The sequence below is a fragment of the Paramormyrops kingsleyae genome, chromosome 19 (assembly GCF_048594095.1).
Source record: "Paramormyrops kingsleyae isolate MSU_618 chromosome 19, PKINGS_0.4, whole genome shotgun sequence".
Lineage (NCBI taxonomy): Eukaryota > Metazoa > Chordata > Actinopteri > Osteoglossiformes > Mormyridae > Paramormyrops > Paramormyrops kingsleyae.
In genome coordinates, this window is record NC_132815.1 from 27,016,997 (window position 1) to 27,036,445 (window position 19,449).

A 19,449-nucleotide genomic window follows, 5' to 3' on the forward strand; every position below is an offset into this window, starting at 1 on the left:
CTCATCCTGCCATCTCCCTGCTGCCTGCACACTGTCCTCATCCTGCCATCTCCCTGCTGCCTGCACACTGTCCTCATCCTGCCATCTCCCTGCTGCCTGCACACTGTCCTCATCCTGCCATCTTCCTGCTGCCTGCTCACTGTCCTCATCCTGCCATCTTCCTGCTGCCTGCTCACTGTCCTCATCCTGCCATCTCCCTGCTGCCTGCACACTGTCCTGCACACTGTCCTCATCCTGCCATCTCCCTGCTGCCTGCTCACTGTCCTGCACACTGTCCTGCTCCCTGTCCTCATCCTGCCATCTCCCTGCTGCCTGCACACTGTCCTCATCCTGCCATCTCCCTGCTGCCTGCACACTGTCCTCATCCTGCCATCTCCCTGCTCCTGCGCCTCTCCTGCCTTCTGCTGACCACCACTTTCCATCATACACATTAACAGGTTGCAAAACTGCACCTATACTTTTCATGTAATGTTCTGTAGCTCTAATATTTCATACTTACTCTTCTTTTACCACCAAAAAAGTGTCTGATGTCTCCATCTTTCCTTTTCCTCATAGTGTGTCTGTGAATAAAATCTAATCTATGTTTAACAAAACTGTAGCAGATGAAGCTTCTAAAAATGTCCATAAATATGAAATTATGGAATGCAGAATCAATACATAAGAACAAAAGAAATTTACAAACAAGATGAGGCCATTCGGCCCATCAAGCTTGTTTGGGGAGAACTTAACTAATAGCTCAGAGTTGTTAAAATCTTCTCTAACTCTGATTTAAAGGAACCCAGGGTTTTAGCTTCCACTACACTAGCAGGAAGACTATTCCATACTCTAACTACACGCTGTGTAAAGAAGTGCTTCCTCAAATTTGTTTTAAAATGTTCTCCCGCTAATTTCCACTTATGGCCACGAGTTCTAGTATTTAGACTAATGTTGAAATAGTAATTTGGCTGAACAGCATCCAGACCCGTTAGAATCTTATAGACCTGAATCATATCCCCCCTTAGTCTCCTTTGCTCAAGGCTAAACAGATTCAGTTCCGCTAACCTCTCCTCATAAGACATTCCTCTAAGACCAGGAATCATTCTCGTAGCTCTTCGTTGCACCTTTTCTAAGGCAGCAATGTCCTTCTTAAGGTATGGTGACCAAACCTGCACACAGTATTCTAGGTGGGGTCTTACCAAGGAATTATGGAATTATTACCCCTATAGGTTTCACTTATAGTAATATTTTTCAGAGGATAACGTTAGACCTTCTTATGCATTAACATAAGCCTAATAACAAACCACGCAGGCTAAGTGGTGAATTAATTTTAGAAAAGCATAATTTATTCATGATAAAATAAGAATGAAAACATAGGGAGTTCATCTCCTTGGAAAATGACCATGATTGATTTTACCTCATCAAATAATCCTGGTTTAAATAGAGAACTTAGCTTATCTTGCTAGTTAACATAACTAACGTTGACTGTACCGGCCTCAGAAGGACAATGGTAAGTAATTCAACTTATAAAAACATCAGCTTATACAGTATTAGTAGATGAAACACTTAAACGAATAAATGAAGGTTGTAAAATACATTTTCAAACAGGCTAGATTTCTGCTGGCTACTTACATTTACCAATGCACGACAGACAGTACCATGACAGAGAACACAATGAACAGGTCACTCAATGAGAATGAATGACGCAACCGACTGGCTAAGCTGCTTCTAGCGCCGAGGGGTTTAAAATGGTATGGTCCACACTAGGGGTGTCTGAAATTGTTTACATAAAATTTCCCTACAAGATGAGGCTATTTTACAACAAAAGAAAAATGTTAAGACCCCCCCCCCCCCCCCAAAACTGCTATTTTTGTCTCTTTGGGGGGGTCTGGGCCTTGATCGGGGGGTACAGTACCCCCCAGTACCCGCCGTAATTCGAACCATGATAGCCATGATACATAAGTGAACTCGTTGTAAGTGTTGAGTATAAACCTTTGATAGCCTTTGATGAGAAGCTCCTGGAACCACCCACTCTCCTGTAGACCAGTGACCCTGGGTGTATATCTGCATAGCATGTCATGGTGCTGCCTTTGATTTACCATTGTTTTAAGTATATAAAACCCCATATATATACAGTAGCAAACCACTGGTTGCTCATTGCAGCCACAGAAATGCTCCTGAGTCTTGATCTGTAGCTGGTTTGAAAGGCTTTGGTCTCTGTAAGACCTTCCTGTGGGGGGCGCCCTGGAGCTCTCTGCATGGACAACTAAGGTTCACCTATGGGGAGCTGCCATGGATGGAATAAAGTGCATGGAATAAAAAACAGGATTCAGCCTTTGCTGGTCATGGGTATTTGTTTCTTCTCCCAGCTTAACTCCCTCCCACAAAAATCCTGCATCATGACTCACTGATACTAATTTTGATGGATCCCACCCATTGATAAGAATCTTTTGGAGTTACACACCTATAAGTACTACTGCAGTACTAAAGGCAGGGAGCCAGTCAGCATACAGCAATTAACTCAGGTGACCCAAACGACCCTGAAAAATAACTCACATTAAAATGTGGTAGAGACTAATATCTGTGGTATACAATCCTGAATCGCAGTGAGTTTATAAATATTAAAATGCTTTTTGGTGTTTTGTGAAAAAAAGAGTACTGATTATTACGGTGGCCCCTAGAGACAAAACACACACAAAAGAAAAAGCAGAAACAAAATGAAAATGCGCAGCAAATTAAAAAAACACACGCAAAAGAAAAAGCAGAAACAAAATGAAAATGCGCAGCAAGTTAAAAAAACACACGCAAAAGAAAAAGCAGAAACAAAATGAAAATGCGCAGCAAGTTAAAAAAACACACGCAAAAGAAAAAGCAGAAACAAAATGAAAAAGCGCTGCAAATTAAAAAACACACACAAAAGAAAAAGCAGAAACAAAATGAAAATGCGCAGCAAGTTAAAAAAACACACGCAAAAGAAAAAGCAGAAACAAAATGAAAATGCGCAGCAAGTTAAAAAAACACACGCAAAAGAAAAAGCAGAAACAAAATGAAAATGCGCAGCAAGTAGACAATCCCAAACCGGAAGTGCTCCACCACGCTAGGGGGCGCGGTGAGCTCATGTGGCACAGTCGCTACACAGTAGTGATGGGAAGTTCGACTGAATTAACTGATTTGATTCTTTCGAGCTGTCCGTTGTAATGAATCGATTCTAAAATCGATTCTGTGATTCACTTTTTTTCCGTCTTTTTTGCGCCTGACCGTATGAGTCAACGAATCATGGGATCGGATAATAAATCAAACGGTGTCTCAAGGTTACGTTATTTGACTGAAAGATGGGGCTGGTGTTCAACAAAAATGTTCAGCTTGACTATTCACAATAAAAAAAACAATATATAAAAAGCAGAAAGGGTGTCGATGCTGAATAAACACGCGTGTTTATATAGTTCTTATTTTCTTGACTTTAGCCAAATTCATGTGCATGAGTATCAAGGACTACATCACAGTTAACAACTGCAATATTACCAATACAATCACACACACATACAATGAGCATGAGTAAACTTGCATAAGTTGTTGTGTAAACGTCAAAGTTAATAAATATCTTTGGTTTTTCATGAAAGACATATGGTTTTATTATGCAGAAATGCAATAATTTACTGTTGTGATAAATGAACACAGGGCTGCCAACTCTCACGCATCTGGCGTGACACTCACGCTTTCGGATTTTCACGCTCGTGCAAGAAATCTTACTGCAAATTTATATTATTACATTATAAACCTAAAATTAGCTGCAGCAAAAGCGTTGGGGTAGTTTGCAAACCCTACAGACCATTTACAAGGGAATAAAACTGTCACAAAGGTGTAAATGCGTGTGCGGACTTGTCTGAAATGGAAAATCTCTGGCAAACCGGCTGACCAAAGTTGACAGCCCTGTGAACAGCTGCGTTAATTTTATTCCTTTCAACAGCGTAACTGCATTTCCGCAGCAAATGCCGCGAGGCGGCGAGGGCTCTTGGGATCGGTTCGCAAACCATTCGTTTTAGTCACCGACCGAGTGTCCGAAAACCGTAAGTTCGATTTGTTCATCGAACGGACTCTCGGACACTCCGTCGGCGACTCAAACGGATGGTTTGCGAACCGATCCCAAGAGCCATTGCGGCGTTCACAACAGTAAATTATTGCATTTCTGCATAATAAAACCATATGTCTTTCATCAAAAACCAAAGATATTTATTAACTTTGACGTTTACACAACAACGTATGCAAGTTTACTCATGCTCATTGTATGTGTGTGTGATTGTATTGGTAATATTGCAGTTGTTAACTGTGATGTAGTCCTTGATACTCATGCACATGAATTTGGCTAAAGTCAAGAAAATAAGAACTATATAAACACGCGTGTTTATTCAGCATCGACACCCTTTCTGCTTTTTATATATTGTTTTTTTTATTGTGAATAGTCAAGCTGAACATTTTTGTTGAACACCAGCCCCATCTTTCAGTCAAATAACGTAACCTTGAGACACCGTTTGATTTATTATCCGATCCCATGATTCGTTGACTCATACGGTCAGGCGCAAAAAAGACGGAAAAAAAGTGAATCACAGAATCGATTTTAGAATCGATTCATTACAACGGACAGCTCGAAAGAATCAAATCAGTTAATTCAGTCGAACTTCCCATCACTACTGTGTAGCGACTGTGCCACATGAGCTCACCGCGCCCCCTAGCGTGGTGGAGCACTTCCGGTTTGGGATTGTCTACTTGCTGCGCATTTTCATTTTGTTTCTGCTTTTTCTTTTGCGTGTGTTTTTTTAACTTGCTGCGCATTTTCATTTTGTTTCTGCTTTTTCTTTTGCGTGTGTTTTTTTAACTTGCTGCGCATTTTCATTTTGTTTCTGCTTTTTCTTTTGTGTGTGTTTTTTAATTTGCAGCGCTTTTTCATTTTGTTTCTGCTTTTTCTTTTGCGTGTGTTTTTTTAACTTGCTGCGCATTTTCATTTTGTTTCTGCTTTTTCTTTTGCGTGTGTTTTTTTAACTTGCTGCGCATTTTCATTTTGTTTCTGCTTTTTCTTTTGCGTGTGTTTTTTTAATTTGCTGCGCATTTTCATTTTGTTTCTGCTTTTTCTTTTGTGTGTGTTTTGTCTCTAGGGGCCACCGTAGATTATATTACTCCTTTTGAGTTTATCCAAAATCAGTTGGCTAATTGACTGAATAAGAAGTTTTTCATTTGCTCAGTTTAATTGTCTGTCCAACATAATTATTTAATGTATGACAGTTCCGTGTTGTTGAATTAACTGTGTAATTAATATTACATTCATTAACTCTTGGCTGTATTAGCTGGGTTTAGTTGGGCCTATTTGACTTTATTTGTCAACCAAAACGTGCAGCATTTCCTTCTAATTCAGATCTGTGGAGTGATCTGTAAGACTGTTTATAGTAGTGCTGTCAAACGATTAAAATTTTTAATCAGATTAATCACAGGGTTCCTGTGGATTAATTTTGATTAATCATGATTAAATATCATAAATTTTTAATCTATATTAATCACATTTAATTTTGCATGAGCAAACAGACTCAAGAGAAAAAGGGAATATATATGCACTTAACATGTTTATTGAACATCTTGAACATGAGTCGGATGCATTCCATCTGCCACAGAAGTGCAATACCATGGACCCATATCAAAAAGCAAGATTTTTTGCTTAGGTACCTCAGTTTAAATGGTCTTTATCTTCATTCGCTTACAATTAGCACGAACTACCATAAATCTGACAAATAATCCAACTAATCATGAAGTCCAATTCTAGCCCGGTTAATTGCCATTGTTAGCAATCTCAGTTGATAACACATTACGTGCGGTGCTTTACATATAAAACTCCATAGCAACACATCCACAGATAAGTTGGACGGTATAGCGTGTGCGACCGATTTAATGAGCCACAAATGAGAAGTAGTGCTTAAACAGTATAAAACTACAACTTTCCCTTCTGTTGATAAAGGGCGCAGCCATCTTGGATTCTGAACTCGGGATCGTCTTTGCTGCTTCGAGATATTTCTCGGATCTCCGAGAAACGGGAGCGCATGTCGTCACTTCCAGCTTCAAAACTCCGGAATCCGACTCGGAATACGAGTTCCGAGGGCAAATGGAACGTACTAAATTGCCCGAAATGGGTTGACAGAGACATTTCAGGGATTTTGAATCATTCTACGCTGCAGATGGGTTAATTGCGTTAAAAAAATTTAATCAGATTAATCATGATGATGGATTAATCCACGTTAACCCGTTAATTTTGACAGCCCTAGTAAGAGCAGATTATGAAGGTTGAATTAGCAGAGCAAAAGCATAGCTGTACATATTGTAGCGCTAGGTCGACCAAGGCATTGCGAGCGTGGCGAAGGACGAGGAGACTTGCTTGGGGGACAGAACACACTCTTTATTCTAGTCCTGAACAGGACTGTAACAGGCACCCAATGAGCACCGAACCCTACAACATATGCTGGACTATCAGGTACACAAACGCCAGGTAATTTGCACAATGGCAAAGACACACAAGGATGAATACACAAGACACGGGAAAACATAACACCACGATCAGGAAGACAATTATAACCCTAACGACAACAATACAAGGACTATTTACAATACAAAGAGGAAAACATAGACAAGCGCTCATGAGGTATGCCGGGATGCGCAGATCTCACTGGCGCTACACTGCCCTCCCCTCAAAGGTCAACCGTTCCTGTCGACCACCACTTCCATTCCCCACCTCAGTTCAGAAGCAAGTCCTGGGGGTCCACTGGCAGCCGCCAGAGTGTTGCCTCCAAAGACAGAGGGCAGAAGGTCAGATGCCACCTGCTGCGGCGCCCCTGGAGCTGAGGGTTATGGGCCTGGCTCAACAGTGGTGTACTGATTTACACCTACAGTAAATGACCCAGTCAGGTGACCTGCTATCTAGATAACCACTTCAATAAAGCAATTAAGACCTGAGACTGAGTTAAGCTAGTATACTGTGTAGCTTGTGAAGACTGGAGCTGCTGTTCATCATAAATTACCCAAAAAACCCAACACTGACTGTGAGCAGACTCAATAGATTGTGTGTAGTGTCCACTCGTAAAAATACACAGAAATGCAGTCAGCATGTATGTGAATATCATATAGATTCATTGGTCACATTTGCATTGTTTTGCATAATTTTATGGACATATGCATCTTTCATAAAAGAAACCACCTTTTTAAAGACACATTTTTTAACCATGAACCTCCAGATACACACAGAAAAGGCAGCACTAATCCTGTCACAGTCCACAGTATCTCAGTCTCCGGGGAAAATCTATTTCGTGTTCAGGAGTTTGGAGGATTGCTACACAGCAAATTAATAGTTTCTATTCATTTAAGCACAGAGCATTTCAGTGACTAATCATCACTGTGTCATTAGTGACTGTCCCAGTCCGCTTAATGAATGGTGAATCCAGCCCTTGGCCATGACATTACACACACTTGGCTGAACAGCCGGAATGGTACAGCATGGACAGGGTACAGCACCGACATAAGTCAGTAAGAAAGCCGTAAAATCACCTTCTGGGACACCTCTGGGAAGGGGGTAACCAAACAAAGCATTACAGCTACAAAAACATATCCCTTCTTTATGAAAAATGCAAAAAAAAATAGAGAAAGAAAAACTAATGCAACCTTATTCTTTAACCGCAAAGGCGGCGTAAGTTGATCCGTTACTTTGATCCCATTCCATTTAAGGAATGAAAGGCTGACCTGTTCTACCAAACAAGTGAAACCAGGGTCTTAAAATTTCCTACGTGCAAATGGTGTATCTTCCACAAGATACTCCACACACGTCTATCCAACTCGACCTTTATGAGCCCTCTCGGAATCCGTACTTCGTAGAACACGGACGCAGAGGGCAGTAGGTACACGGGCGCTTGAAGCAGGAAAGTCATAGAGACGGTTTATTTCACATGTCGTGGGCTTAATCAAGACTTGTTCATTTCGGTGATTGAATCAGTGTAACTTAACAGCTGTTTTACACATTACTTGTAAATAACCGACTCAGTCGTGTAGTCTTTAGACTTACTAATGTATTACGTTTACGTATATATTGATGTTTTCTTAGCTTACCGCAACAGTGATTTGCTTCATGTATGTGAGTGATAATTGTGAGAAATCGCTAGGTAGTTTGTTTCCTTTTGTTAATCGGAGATGACTCGTAGAGCCATGGAACCCTTCGCCCGGAAGTTCTTCAAAGGGGTGCTGTTTTTAGAAATTGCTGGAGTTGTCGGCGCATATTCTCTTTTTCATAAGATGAATACCAGCCAAGGTTTTCATTTATTATTATTATTATTATTATATTGTCAATCGGAAATTAACATAGAGTGTGGGTCATTCATACTGTCATCATCGGTGTCTCAGATTTCAGGTATACTATGAACAAGAGTTTTCCAGCAGTGCTCGAAGGTAATGACACCATCATCCGTCGTGGTCACGTGCTGTAACATTTAAAGGGAGATACAATGCTCATTTATCATCTTTATGGCGTATTTTTGTTTCCTTCTTAATTGGGCATGTGGATCACGGATGATAAATTATCGTTACACTTGATCAAGATTAGGGGTTTTATCCTTTTCATATACCAGGGATTCCAAAATTAAAATGGACCAGAAGGTGCCCCTAATGCGAGATAAGTAACTATGGACCCTCGAATATTTTTCACTGCTCTACCGACCTCCAGGTGGTGCGAAACTAATTTAGATCTCCAAGATCCATTTTATAGCACCATGGATTTGTGGTGAACAAGGTGCAATGGGAATTGACATGTTAATCTGAAGATTTAGATTTGTCTTTTATAAGCACCGTATCCCTGTACAATACTGTGGATGTTCTAAAAAAAACTGCTAAAAAAAATACCGGTTTTAAGCTTTCATGGCATACTTGAGCTGACTCATTAACAAAAAAGAAGAGCCTCATAAAGTCACTTTCAGAATGTTCTCAGACCTTTGATGTGCTTATACTACAGGGTTGTCTGTGAATTACTGTCGATCAAAATTGCTATTTTTGTCCAAAACAGAAGTCAAGTATGCACATTTTGTTAGAGTATTGTGAATGAATTATGTTTTAAAACAATAAGTAGATTTTTTTACTGTGAGCTAGATAAGGACCCTGCTCAGGTCTGTCAGCGAGCCTTTAACTTTGGCATATTTAGATTTTTTATTCCAAAAGCTATGGGAAGGAAATGATCTTTATTGACTTGCCTGTGCCATCAAGTCAATCCTAGGCTTGTGGGTTAGTAGTAGAAAGGATCTCATCTCTCTTCCAGTCAGAGCTTAGCCCCACCCCCTGGTGCCAGCTGATTGGCAGTGAGGACTGAAGCCAAATTCATATAGACATCAAGCAAACATCCTACTGTACTTAAACTCTATATCTTGTAGACAAACACTGATGACATCACCAGCAAACTAGAAAACACAAAAGAGGTACAGATTGTCTACTAAACTAGTTTTAAAAGTAACATTGTATTTGTTGCTTCTTGAAACAAAAATTATATACAGCTGCAAATTCCAGCTTATAGGCTTTATACAAAATGATTTAAACCATATTAAGATTTGACTGGATTAAATATCTGAAAGTTTGAGGTATACAAAGATTAGATCAGAAACATTTCTGAAGGAGCCTACAAGTTTCATACAAATTTTTATTGCTGGAATGCCAGTGTTCATAGGCTAACATCTTATCCTGTGATTGGTTCCTTTCAGTCTATTACAAGTCTAATGAGTGGGCTGGGATGTACGGGATCCGGGAGAGCGACCTGGATGCATGGTCCTCCAAGAAGTAATGCAAGATCCCTGAGCAGAGCAGAGGTGGCATGGGAGCCCCCAGGAACAAACAGCAGGGCCGCCAATCTCCTGCCTGGCCCAGGACCGGCCAATCAGCAGCTACTACTTTTTTCTTGTTTTGTTCCCCACTTTGCCAGACTGTTTCCTCCTCTGGAAGGCGGCCTTCTTCCTCCTCAGCGTTTTGGCGTCTCTGCCGTGCAGCCAGTCGTCCCGCTGGGCTTCCCACTTGAGCTGTTTGAGGCCTGAAGAGGGATCGCAGACACCACTGAATCAAAAGGCAAACTGCTGGACCTGTCATCTAGCCTAATTGTACTATTTATCAGTGTAAAGAAAAACAACAGCACCTAGTGTACCCAAGGTAGATTAAGGCAAGGCTAAAAATTCTGTTCTTCCTGGTCTGACAAGGTAATAAAACCTTTTTATTGCAGTTCTATACAATGTGACTGGACGTGCAGCTAATCTTTAGTATAATCTCTCCTCGACTTTCAATGGAAAAAGCGCCTAACATGGCTTGGCATCTAGCTTTTGAAATAAAGAGCCTGTATTCCTGCTATCCTCTGCTGAAGTCTTTGACTTGTTCTGTTGAGCTGTAATTCATGCGGCACCCCAGTGACCGGTGTTCCAGGAATGTTACTCACTTGCTTGGTCTCTGTTTGCCATGGCATCCATGCCAATGTTGTCAAACTTTAATCCAGCATTTTCATCCAGCAGATACCCAAACTGTTAAGGGGTGGGGGTTACAAACATGAATCAGTAACTGAGCTGACAGTGGATTCGTCTCTGCAGATAAATGCACAAATCTCATGTGACTTTAAAAACCTTAAAGTCCTATTCAGTCCTTCTGACAAGCAATTGAACAGATGTGGCCTTTTTTGTTTTATCCTTCATGGGGTTCTAGAGTACTTAATGTTTAACTGTCTGTTTTAACCATAATGTGTTAGACCCACAATTAGAAACTTTCTAAACATTGTACCTCCTCTGCAGTGGCTAACATGTTATCCTTGCTCTTAGCTTCTTTCTTCTTTTGCCTTGACTGTGTTCCTGAGATGAAAGAATATAGCACACTTAATTTGCATCATATTGATCAATTCATACTAAACAGATTTATTTGGGTAATAAGTATATATTTGTTCACAAAATAAAGACAATTTAATATTACAACGTGCAAATTAACACAATATTTTTGTTCTCCAAAAAATTACTGAATTCTTGTTAGATGGCTAGATGAGCACGACCGCCCTTCAAAGTATTTGTTAAAATTCACCCCCAGCCCACTTAAATAATTCATTAGTTAAATAATTTGATGAGATTTGAACCGACAACCCTCCATTCATGGGAACAGTATCCTTAGCCACAGATGCCTTGTTTCCACCAACATGGAGTTCGTGCTGTTGCTGGGCTGGTTCTCGCTTGGTGCCTTTTGAGAACCAGCCTGTGTTTCCACAGGTTTCAAAAAAGAATGGAACAGAAATGCTACGTACGTGGAAGTGAAAGTAAAATTAATCAGTATTTGGTTTTTTGGATTTATTTTGCTGAACTGAAAAAAAAGTTTGACTCGCTGCACCCTGTATCCACTTTTGTCCCCTTAAAGGACAAAATAGCCCATCCCACTTTCACTGACGTCATGGTGCCAAATTCTGAACCCAGCTTTTCTGTGGTGCTGTGCCAGAGTTGTTTTTTCTGGCCCAGGGCCATTTTTTTGCGGTGGAAACACATGGAACCAGTGCCGGCCTGGGAAAAAGTCTGGCAGCACCACCAGCACCGTGGCTGCAGAGACACACTGCCCCACACACACAGCCACATAGCTGGCAGGATTACCGAGTCCACCAGCGAAGTCCAGCGCATCAAACTTCTGTTTTCTGCCCTTCTTAGACGCTTTACTCATTTCTGACACCACATTCATCTCATCTTCAGAATCTATACAAAAAAATAAGGTGTAATACTAGGCATAATATTGGGTGTAATACGGCTATGGTCATATTAAGTGATGTCACCTCCATTACCTGCTCCTTCCTCCTCCTCCCCTCCTAGATCCATAAACATCCCTCCATCCTCCTCCAGCTCATCCCCGAAATCCTCCTTGTCCATGCTGCCCAGGGACACCTCTTCATCATCCAGGTCATCCACATCGAGATCAGAGTCAGAGTCGTCCTCATCCTCAATCTGTCTCTTCTTTTTACTTTTGCCCTTCACATTACTGGAATTGGGACATGATGGAGTTACACACTGACAGTGAATTTTGCGGCCTGTGGGGGGCTGATCATATTTTTCTGTGCATTGTGTGTCAGGAAATTCAACAAGAGGCTTGGACCTTTGCAATCTGAACAGCCACCCTGACTCACCCAGCAAAGTCAAGACCGTTGTCCATTAAGTCTGTGAAGTAACTATCACCTTCAAATGAATCTGCCAGGAAAAATTAAATTACATAAAATTATTGAGAAAATTCAGGATTGTGACAAGTTAAGGCTGATTGAATTATCTTAAGGTGAAGTGAACCAAACACATAGAATGTTCCACTCCAGCAAATCTAACACTTATTTGGTCAAAACAGTGGGATATTAACAGCATCATAAACCTTACCAAGTGCCTTCTCAAATTCATCGTCATCTACTTCTTCCACACTTTCATCATCTCTGTCTTTCCTGCGATACTGCCACTTATCCTTCTCACGTCTCTTGAAGAACCTGGTCGGGGAGGAGGGGGGGTTAATTACACATTCTCTACCGCAACATCAGCCATATTACTCTGGGCCAACACTGAAGACACAAAGTGTAACATTCTCACCGATAGAAGAACACTTCATCCACTGGGATTTGGCTCTCGTCCTTTGCCAGGAACTCCACCGAGTTTACTTAGAAAATAAGAAAAACATCTTTTTCCGTGACAAAAACAAAACATGGATGAGGAGGCAGCTCATTTTGGATTGTGTAATAATAATAATAATAATAATAATAATAATAATAATAATAATGCATTTTATTTGTGGGCACCTTTCTAAAACCCAAGGTCACCTTTCATAGCCCATAAAAGACAAACAATAAAAACAAATAATTAAAAAGTTATTTACATAATCAGACATCAATTGGGTTAAAGCGAGTAAGCCAATTTAAACAGATGGGTTTTGAGTTTTGACTTAAACAATGGAAAAGAATCCAGGTACCACTAGAGAGCAGAGGGAATTTACCAGGCAAAGCGCGGCTGTTGCTCATGGATAGCTTGTGTTTGGCCTGCATCACCGTACTGTCTATGTTTTCTGCAGAGTGAAGAGAAAGGAGCCGTGAAGAGAAAGGAGCCTCATAAACACAAACTGACCCTGAGACAGAGAAACTAAAATATACATACATATCAGCTTAGGAAAGAGAAGAGAGAATGAGGAACACCAGGGATACCTCTAACTTTCTGCTGTTTGGGATTCCTGAAGACAAAACGATCCAGGAACCGGATGAGGGTAAAGTCCTGCAGAGGGTCACCTGTGTACTGGATAAAGTCACCCTGAAGGGAAGCGGTAATAAGAATAACCAGGAAGTGGAAGCCCAAAGGATTCTTTGTCTGACAGAAATGTAAACATCTGCTTTAACATACATCACGTCCGTAAGTAGGAAACGATTAACGCAGCGATGTGCTGCTTTTGAAAATGTGGCCCCCTACCTTCAAGATAGTATGGGCGAAGAGAGCCACGGATGGATGGAAGTGTGCACAGAGCTGAGAAAGAAAAAAAAAATTTAATAAAAATCAAGTACTGATTTGTGATTTGCCCAGTGAAAGTCTAGCAACAGACCCTGTGCAGCTCCCACAGTGTGGTGCGGTCAGCCGCGCAGAATAAAGGGTTTCTGTGTAACGGGTCATAGGTCTCCAACGTCTTCGCCCCTGAACAGAAAGATAATAATCAAGATGATATATGAGAAATCAATTCTGTTGCAGGCAAAGACTGACAAACTGATTAAACAATTTAATTCAGGCTAACATTCAAATTCTGATTTTTTTCCAGTTCCTTTTTAAAGGAAAAAATAAATTATTTATTTCCTGGTCATACAAGCAGGCAGAAAAACAGGTCTTACCCTCGAGATTCTGGTAGTGTACCCAAGACGCCACCTCCTTGGCTTTCTCTGGTTTGGCGCTCTGCCCTTCCTCCACCTTATCTGCATCAGTAAACCTCTCCTCTTCATCATCATCATCATCATTATTCACCACGTCTTTGAAAGTCTCCTCCTCACAGCCCTGCACAGCAAAGGTAGAAATTATGTTTTTTTTTGTAAAGTAAAAAAAAAAAAAAAGGGGATTCAATGTAGAATTAAACTACACTAAAGGCTGATTTATACTTCTGCATCAAGCCTATGCAGTGACCTATGCCGTGGTGAGCATTTATACTTGTGCGCAAGGGTGCCTGTGTCACTCAACAATCACACCGCCAAAATGTTTGGTGATACATAGTTTTGGATGGTGCATTTATTGTCTCCCCATCCTGCGATACATTCAATTATTGAAGCATGCAACTGAAACAGAAAAAAACAAACATTTAATAAAGTATCTATTTATCGAGTCCTAGTTATATTTGTGCTGCTCCCAACATCCTGTAGACAAATTTGGAATAATGTTGGGCCACTACAAAGTAACTTTTTATGAATTTTTAGTGTCTATACTCCTTTTTATTTAAGTGGGAGTAAACATAATGGAGGTAAGGGAATTTGGCACTGTCATCCTGAGCGTATTGTAGACCTGTTGCTATAATGCTTAGGGTGGGTTATTTAATGCTAGATTTAAGCAGCACCTCAGTATCAATCAGGGATAAGTACACTTGGGATGTATGTTTTCTTTGGTCCCATAATAAAAATGAATGCTACCAAGTGGCCCAATCACAGTTCTTGTGGTCTGTGTTGCAGTGATGTGTAGTTACATCACTGTGGAGGTGCATATCAGGCTACGCTGAAGGCTGCAGTGTAGGGTCTACGGCTATGTGGTACTAACAGCATCAATTTGACGGAGAAGTATAAATCAACGTTACGCAATATAATGTAATTTTTTTTTATACAGACGATACTTCAGTGGTTGCTCTGATCATCTCAGACCAGGGCAATACTCACGCTGCTGTCCTGCAGTAAGACCCTGAGTCCAGGCTTGGCCTTCATCACTTCTGACACCAGGAAAAGTGCCCCGCAGGCAAAAGTGGGATTCTGCTCACAGCTGACCTGCAACAACCTCTTCACAAAAGCCTTCACCCTTCGCAAGACCACATCCGATTTCAAGGACTTGTACAGCAGGTTGAGGAACATGCCGTGCCTGGAGCATTGCGAGAGGCCTGGGTCCAGCAGCTTCCTGTCACATGCAAGGGTATGCAGGAAACACATGGGTCATAGAAGAAAGGCATCATTCAAACACAACCAAAAAACATATGGATCCTTCCAAGGAAATGGACTAAATTACCATTAAACTAGGGCTGCAACTAACGATTACTTTGATAATCGATTAATCTGTCTTACTTTTTCGATTAATCCATTATTAATCGGGGGGGGGGGGGGGGTGGGACAAAAACCAATTCGATTTCCAGCATTCTTTAATAACCCAAACTGTCTTTGTGCAAAGGTTGTTTCCAGCAACTCACATAAAAATAAATGTATGCTACATTAAGAGTACAGAAGAATAAAAAAATTTGTAGCAGCTGAATCAATGTCATGAAAAACAAAATATTTTTTTATGAAGTGCAACCAGCATGGTGCTTTAGATAATGTATTCAGTACTCCAGTTTTTAATGTAAAAGACTACCGCTGCTGCTACTTAGAATATTATTAAATAATACTCTAATGTTATTTAATGTTGATACACATATGTGACGGGGGGAGAGAGCACGCGTCCACATTTATTACAAAGTAAACATTCATTGCGGAGAAAAAGCCTTTCCTGCATTTTACGCTAAAAATGTGCCGGCTTGCACTCTCGTGAAATGCCATAGACCAGGGGTCTCCAACTCCGGTCCTGGAGAGCTACTATCCAGTAGGTTTTCTATCCTACTTGGCTTCTGATGAGCCACACCTGGCCCTGGTATTTACCTGAGAACAGGTGTGGCTCATCAGAACCCAGGTAGGATTGAAAACCTACTGGATAGTAGCTCTCCAGGACCGGAATTGGAGACCCCTGCCATAGACTTTAGTGACTGAATGGCGCAAATAAGACGATTGTTGAGGAAAAACCTGTGAACGGCAGGCGGTAAATTTCATTTTAAAACGTGTCCGGTTGTGTGCGCATACTACAGTGATGAACTGTAAATAAGATAAATAGCCTTATGTTATTTAGCTTGTTTAATTAATAAAAGAACAAGATATAGACCTGTTCTATAGGAAAGGTAGCCTTAAATGACTTCTGTTGTGATCTGGCGCTATATAGAAAATAAAATTAACTTGGGGCGCACCCCTAATAGAATGGTAGGGTAAACACTTTGTGGTGTATGTAGCTACATTTGATAATAGCCGATTGTGTTGACATCTTTCCCAGACAACCGTGGCTTCACCTGTGTTCATGTGCACATGTGCATGTATGAAGGGGCGGGGCGGGTAACGCGGTTGGCAGTAACATCATTAGTTGCACTTGAAGTGAGAAGTTATCCAATCCGACAGTAAACGGCTCATTAATAGGAATATTCTCAGAGTTGTGGCCTCGAAATGAAATCCCGAGTCCACGACAAGAATGGGCGCAAATACGGCTGATTCAAAGACAAGATCGAGACCTTCAAAAACTGGTCTTGAGTACTACAACATTTAATATTATATATGATAAATTTCTATCATGAAGAAATGAAGCAGTGGTGTAGTGGTAACAAGAAATTTAAGGTGGGTAAACAATATGCACAGCAGTCAAAGCGGTGGGTAACTATTCACATCCTTAACATTAGTGATCTCAAAAAAGGTGCATTATAAATTTAAAAGGTGCGTAAACGGCGTTTATGTGCATTTACCCTCCACTACACCACTGAATGATTTGCATTAATCTTAATAATTGCATAAAATAATCCAAAAACTCCACAACGTCACATAATACATCAGTGTCTCTCCGACCTAATTTCAGCTAATTATCGTCAAATACTACCGTTTCCGTATAATAACGTAGACCCAACTAATCGATTATTAAATTAGTTGCCAACTATTTTAATAGTCGATTTTAATCGATTTAATCAATTAGTTGTTGCAGCCCTACATTAAACCTAAAGATTTTCTGGTTAATATTTTTACATTTGCTTACAAGTTGCAGCAAGACAACACTCACTTGTAAAGGGCAACGTAGTAACGGTCAGAGATAGTCTGCTGGGAGTCCATCACTTGGAAAAGCAGCATGAGAGCCTGGATGGCGGTGTTGAACTTCACCAAGTGCACCACCTTAAATAGGGTGTCCAGCTGCTCCTTAATCTTGTCATCGCCCACGTTGGCATATGGGTACGCCCGGTTGACGCCCGAAAGCAGGGCACTCAGCATCTTCGATTCGATATCCTTGTTCTTGATGCACGCACGAAAAAAGGAAAAGTAGATGGAGATGAGCCTACTTGCCAGGTCGGCCTCATCGTGGCTGAGCACCATTTGGTTGAGGAAGCACACAGCGTAGTACTGCGCCTTGGAACTGATGTTTGGCCTGAACATTAGCCGCTCGACCTCACTGCAGACCACTGCCTTCATATTGGGATGTTTATGCAGTAGCATGTCAAGGAGGTAGGAGGCCTTGGCTGCCATCTTGTACTCGGGATCTCCCAGCTTGTTGACCACCTGGGCGAGCAGGGCCTTCTCCTGCTCAGGGCGGTTGCACAGCAGCTCGTGTGCTGTAGTCAGGGCTTGGGCCTTGGTGTCTGCCACAGTATCATGAGCCAGAGACTCAAGTGACACCACAAACTCTGCCACCTGGTGCTTCAGCTGGTGCTCAAAGTACCAGAGGATAAGCCTGCGATCACGGGCGTCCCTGTTCCCACTGGACAGCTTCTCCAGGTCGCCAAAGGGATGCTGAGAAAACGTCCTGAGCTTGCGGTTCTCTGGGAGCAGATCAGACATCAGAAGTTCCCTTAGGGTGTCTAGGGCCATCAGGCTTTGGCGACGACCGCCTTTCTTCCTTATCTGCGACACCAGGTTTTCCACAAGTTGCAGGTTGTGGACCGGCGCATCCTGTATCAGCAATGTCATGGCTGCCATCCTGTCAGCCAGAGTCCCTGTGGACACCACCGTCTTCATCCAAGTGGAACTGGCACCCTTGTTTGAGTGCTTCTTGCTCTTGAAATGTTCTGTTTCAGCCTCAAACAACTTCTGAGCCAGGCATTTGTATTTGGATACAAGAGACTCATCTTGTGGAGTGAAATTGCTCTCATTGGTGTACTCCAGATCAAACCACTTGCCCCCAGGCTTAATAAGTAGTATCTGTCTCAGCTGGAAATCAAAAACGTTGGCATTCATCTTGATCTTCTTCCTAGGAACCTCACTACTTAATATTTCTTTGGACTTCTTGGTTTTATTTTTGTCTGTGGTTCCTGTTTGTGGTCCATCCTGTAAATCTGTTTGGACTTTCTCTGGAACTTTCTGTGTTTTTTCTGCCTCCACATTTTTCCTCATCCCATTCTTACCAACCTCTATCTGCTGCTCATCAGGCTCTTCCTGTATTACTTGAAGGGGGTTGTATGCCCGTATACCCAGTTTGGTGATGAAGTCCTGAAGCTCCCCCTCTTTCAGATCATCGATGGAATCTTTCTTTCCGCCGTCAATGAGCTCATTGCAGTCGTTTACAGAGACCAGCATGGCATAATCTGCCTGTTTAAACACAACGGTATATTTACTTATATGTATGATTACGAGTAGAAACTTAATGTGTTAGTGTGGTGACATATACTTCATTTGCCATTTGTATAGATGACTATAATAATGAATTTCACTATCAAAATGTAACTAGTCTAAATGTAGCATTGCTGTCAATTGTGGGACATAATCTCTAAGAAAAATCTACATATGTATAATACTAGATAGGGTGAAACTTTATTCGATAGTAAATATGCCCCACAGGCGTTTATTTAATTTGAAGATGGGGTTTTCTTAAAATAAACAACTCACACCTCCTACGAAAATGTACGTGCACGCATAACTCCAAATAAATCAACTGAAAAACAATCAACATAACGTAATACAACACTATTTCTGCACAAGATAAAGATAAAGAGTCACTATACAAGTCCTCAGCGTAACAGAAACTCGCTCGGTGTTGTTTAATTTTTACAGATGATTAACACGTGGATGCTCAAAAAAGTCGTAGACTTGCTGTGCGGGCTACCGGCTAACTTACTCTTGTGCCTCCCAAACGCAAAACTTCCTGCAGATTAAATTCCTCATCATCCTTTCCAGGTTCACATACATCGTCTGCTTCAACCTCCTCCTTTTCAATGTCCTGTTCCTTAACGAAATTAAACCTTTGTGGGTCCATTTTAGTTCGCTTGCGTTTTGGAGCCATGCTGGAAAACATTGTACAGCGCAACAGCACAGGACCTGGAAGGATACTATAATATTAAATTTGACTTAAAAGATAGACAAAGATATAGGCATATTTCTTAATTTTTTAAGTTTATATATGTTTGTTTCACTTGAAATATTTAAATTATCATTTTTCTCCAGCATCT

General features: G+C 41.1%; 2 protein-coding genes across 5 annotated transcripts; one reads left to right on the top strand and one right to left on the bottom strand.

Annotated features, from left to right (window-relative positions):
• The first annotated feature begins 7,802 nt into the window (after positions 1–7,802).
• Positions 7,803–10,374, top strand: LOC111851196 (protein CEBPZOS). 4 transcript variants are annotated; one of them, XM_023825882.2, is made up of 4 exons: positions 7,803–7,897; positions 8,191–8,308; positions 8,401–8,445; positions 9,741–10,374. In XM_023825882.2, the coding sequence occupies exons 2-4, from the start codon at positions 8,191–8,193 to the stop codon at positions 9,818–9,820; spliced, it is 243 nt and encodes an 80-aa protein (XP_023681650.2). In that variant the 5' UTR covers positions 7,803–7,897; the 3' UTR covers positions 9,821–10,374. The 4 variants fall into 4 exon arrangements, with proteins under 4 accessions (XP_023681650.2, XP_023681649.2, XP_023681652.2 ...); XM_023825884.2 differs by having other exon boundaries at positions 7,883–7,901; XM_023825883.2 differs by having other exon boundaries at positions 7,884–7,983.
• On the bottom strand, positions 9,662–19,411 carry cebpz (CCAAT enhancer binding protein zeta). Its single transcript, XM_023825875.2, has 16 exons — positions 19,119–19,411; positions 17,076–18,592; positions 14,903–15,134; positions 13,880–14,039; positions 13,600–13,688; positions 13,470–13,523; positions 13,211–13,313; positions 13,006–13,074; positions 12,606–12,672; positions 12,402–12,505; positions 12,164–12,224; positions 11,825–12,018; positions 11,640–11,738; positions 10,795–10,862; positions 10,460–10,541; positions 9,662–10,063 (listed from the first exon to the last, which is right to left on the bottom strand). Exons 1-16 carry the CDS (start codon positions 19,293–19,295, stop codon positions 9,924–9,926), a joined length of 3,216 nt encoding a protein of 1,071 aa, XP_023681643.2. The 5' UTR covers positions 19,296–19,411; the 3' UTR covers positions 9,662–9,923.
• Positions 19,412–19,449: the final 38 nt, after the last annotated feature.

Coding starts and splice junctions, on each gene's coding strand:
- LOC111851196 (XM_023825882.2), top strand. CDS start 8,191: ATGACTCGTAGAGCCATGGAACCCTTCGCCCGGAAGTTCTTCAAAGGG. Junction 8,309..8,400: donor TAAGATGAATACCAGCCAAG/GTTTTCATTTAT, acceptor TCGGTGTCTCAG/ATTTCAGGTATACTATGAAC. Junction 8,446..9,740: donor TTTTCCAGCAGTGCTCGAAG/GTAATGACACCA, acceptor GGTTCCTTTCAG/TCTATTACAAGTCTAATGAG.
- cebpz (XM_023825875.2), bottom strand. CDS start 19,295: ATGTTTTCCAGCATGGCTCCAAAACGCAAGCGAACTAAAATGGACCCA. Junction 18,593..19,118: donor TGCGTTTGGGAGGCACAAGA/GTAAGTTAGCCG, acceptor GTGTTTAAACAG/GCAGATTATGCCATGCTGGT. Junction 10,863..11,639: donor GGACTTCGCTGGTGGACTCG/GTAATCCTGCCA, acceptor CTTTCATCTCAG/GAACACAGTCAAGGCAAAAG.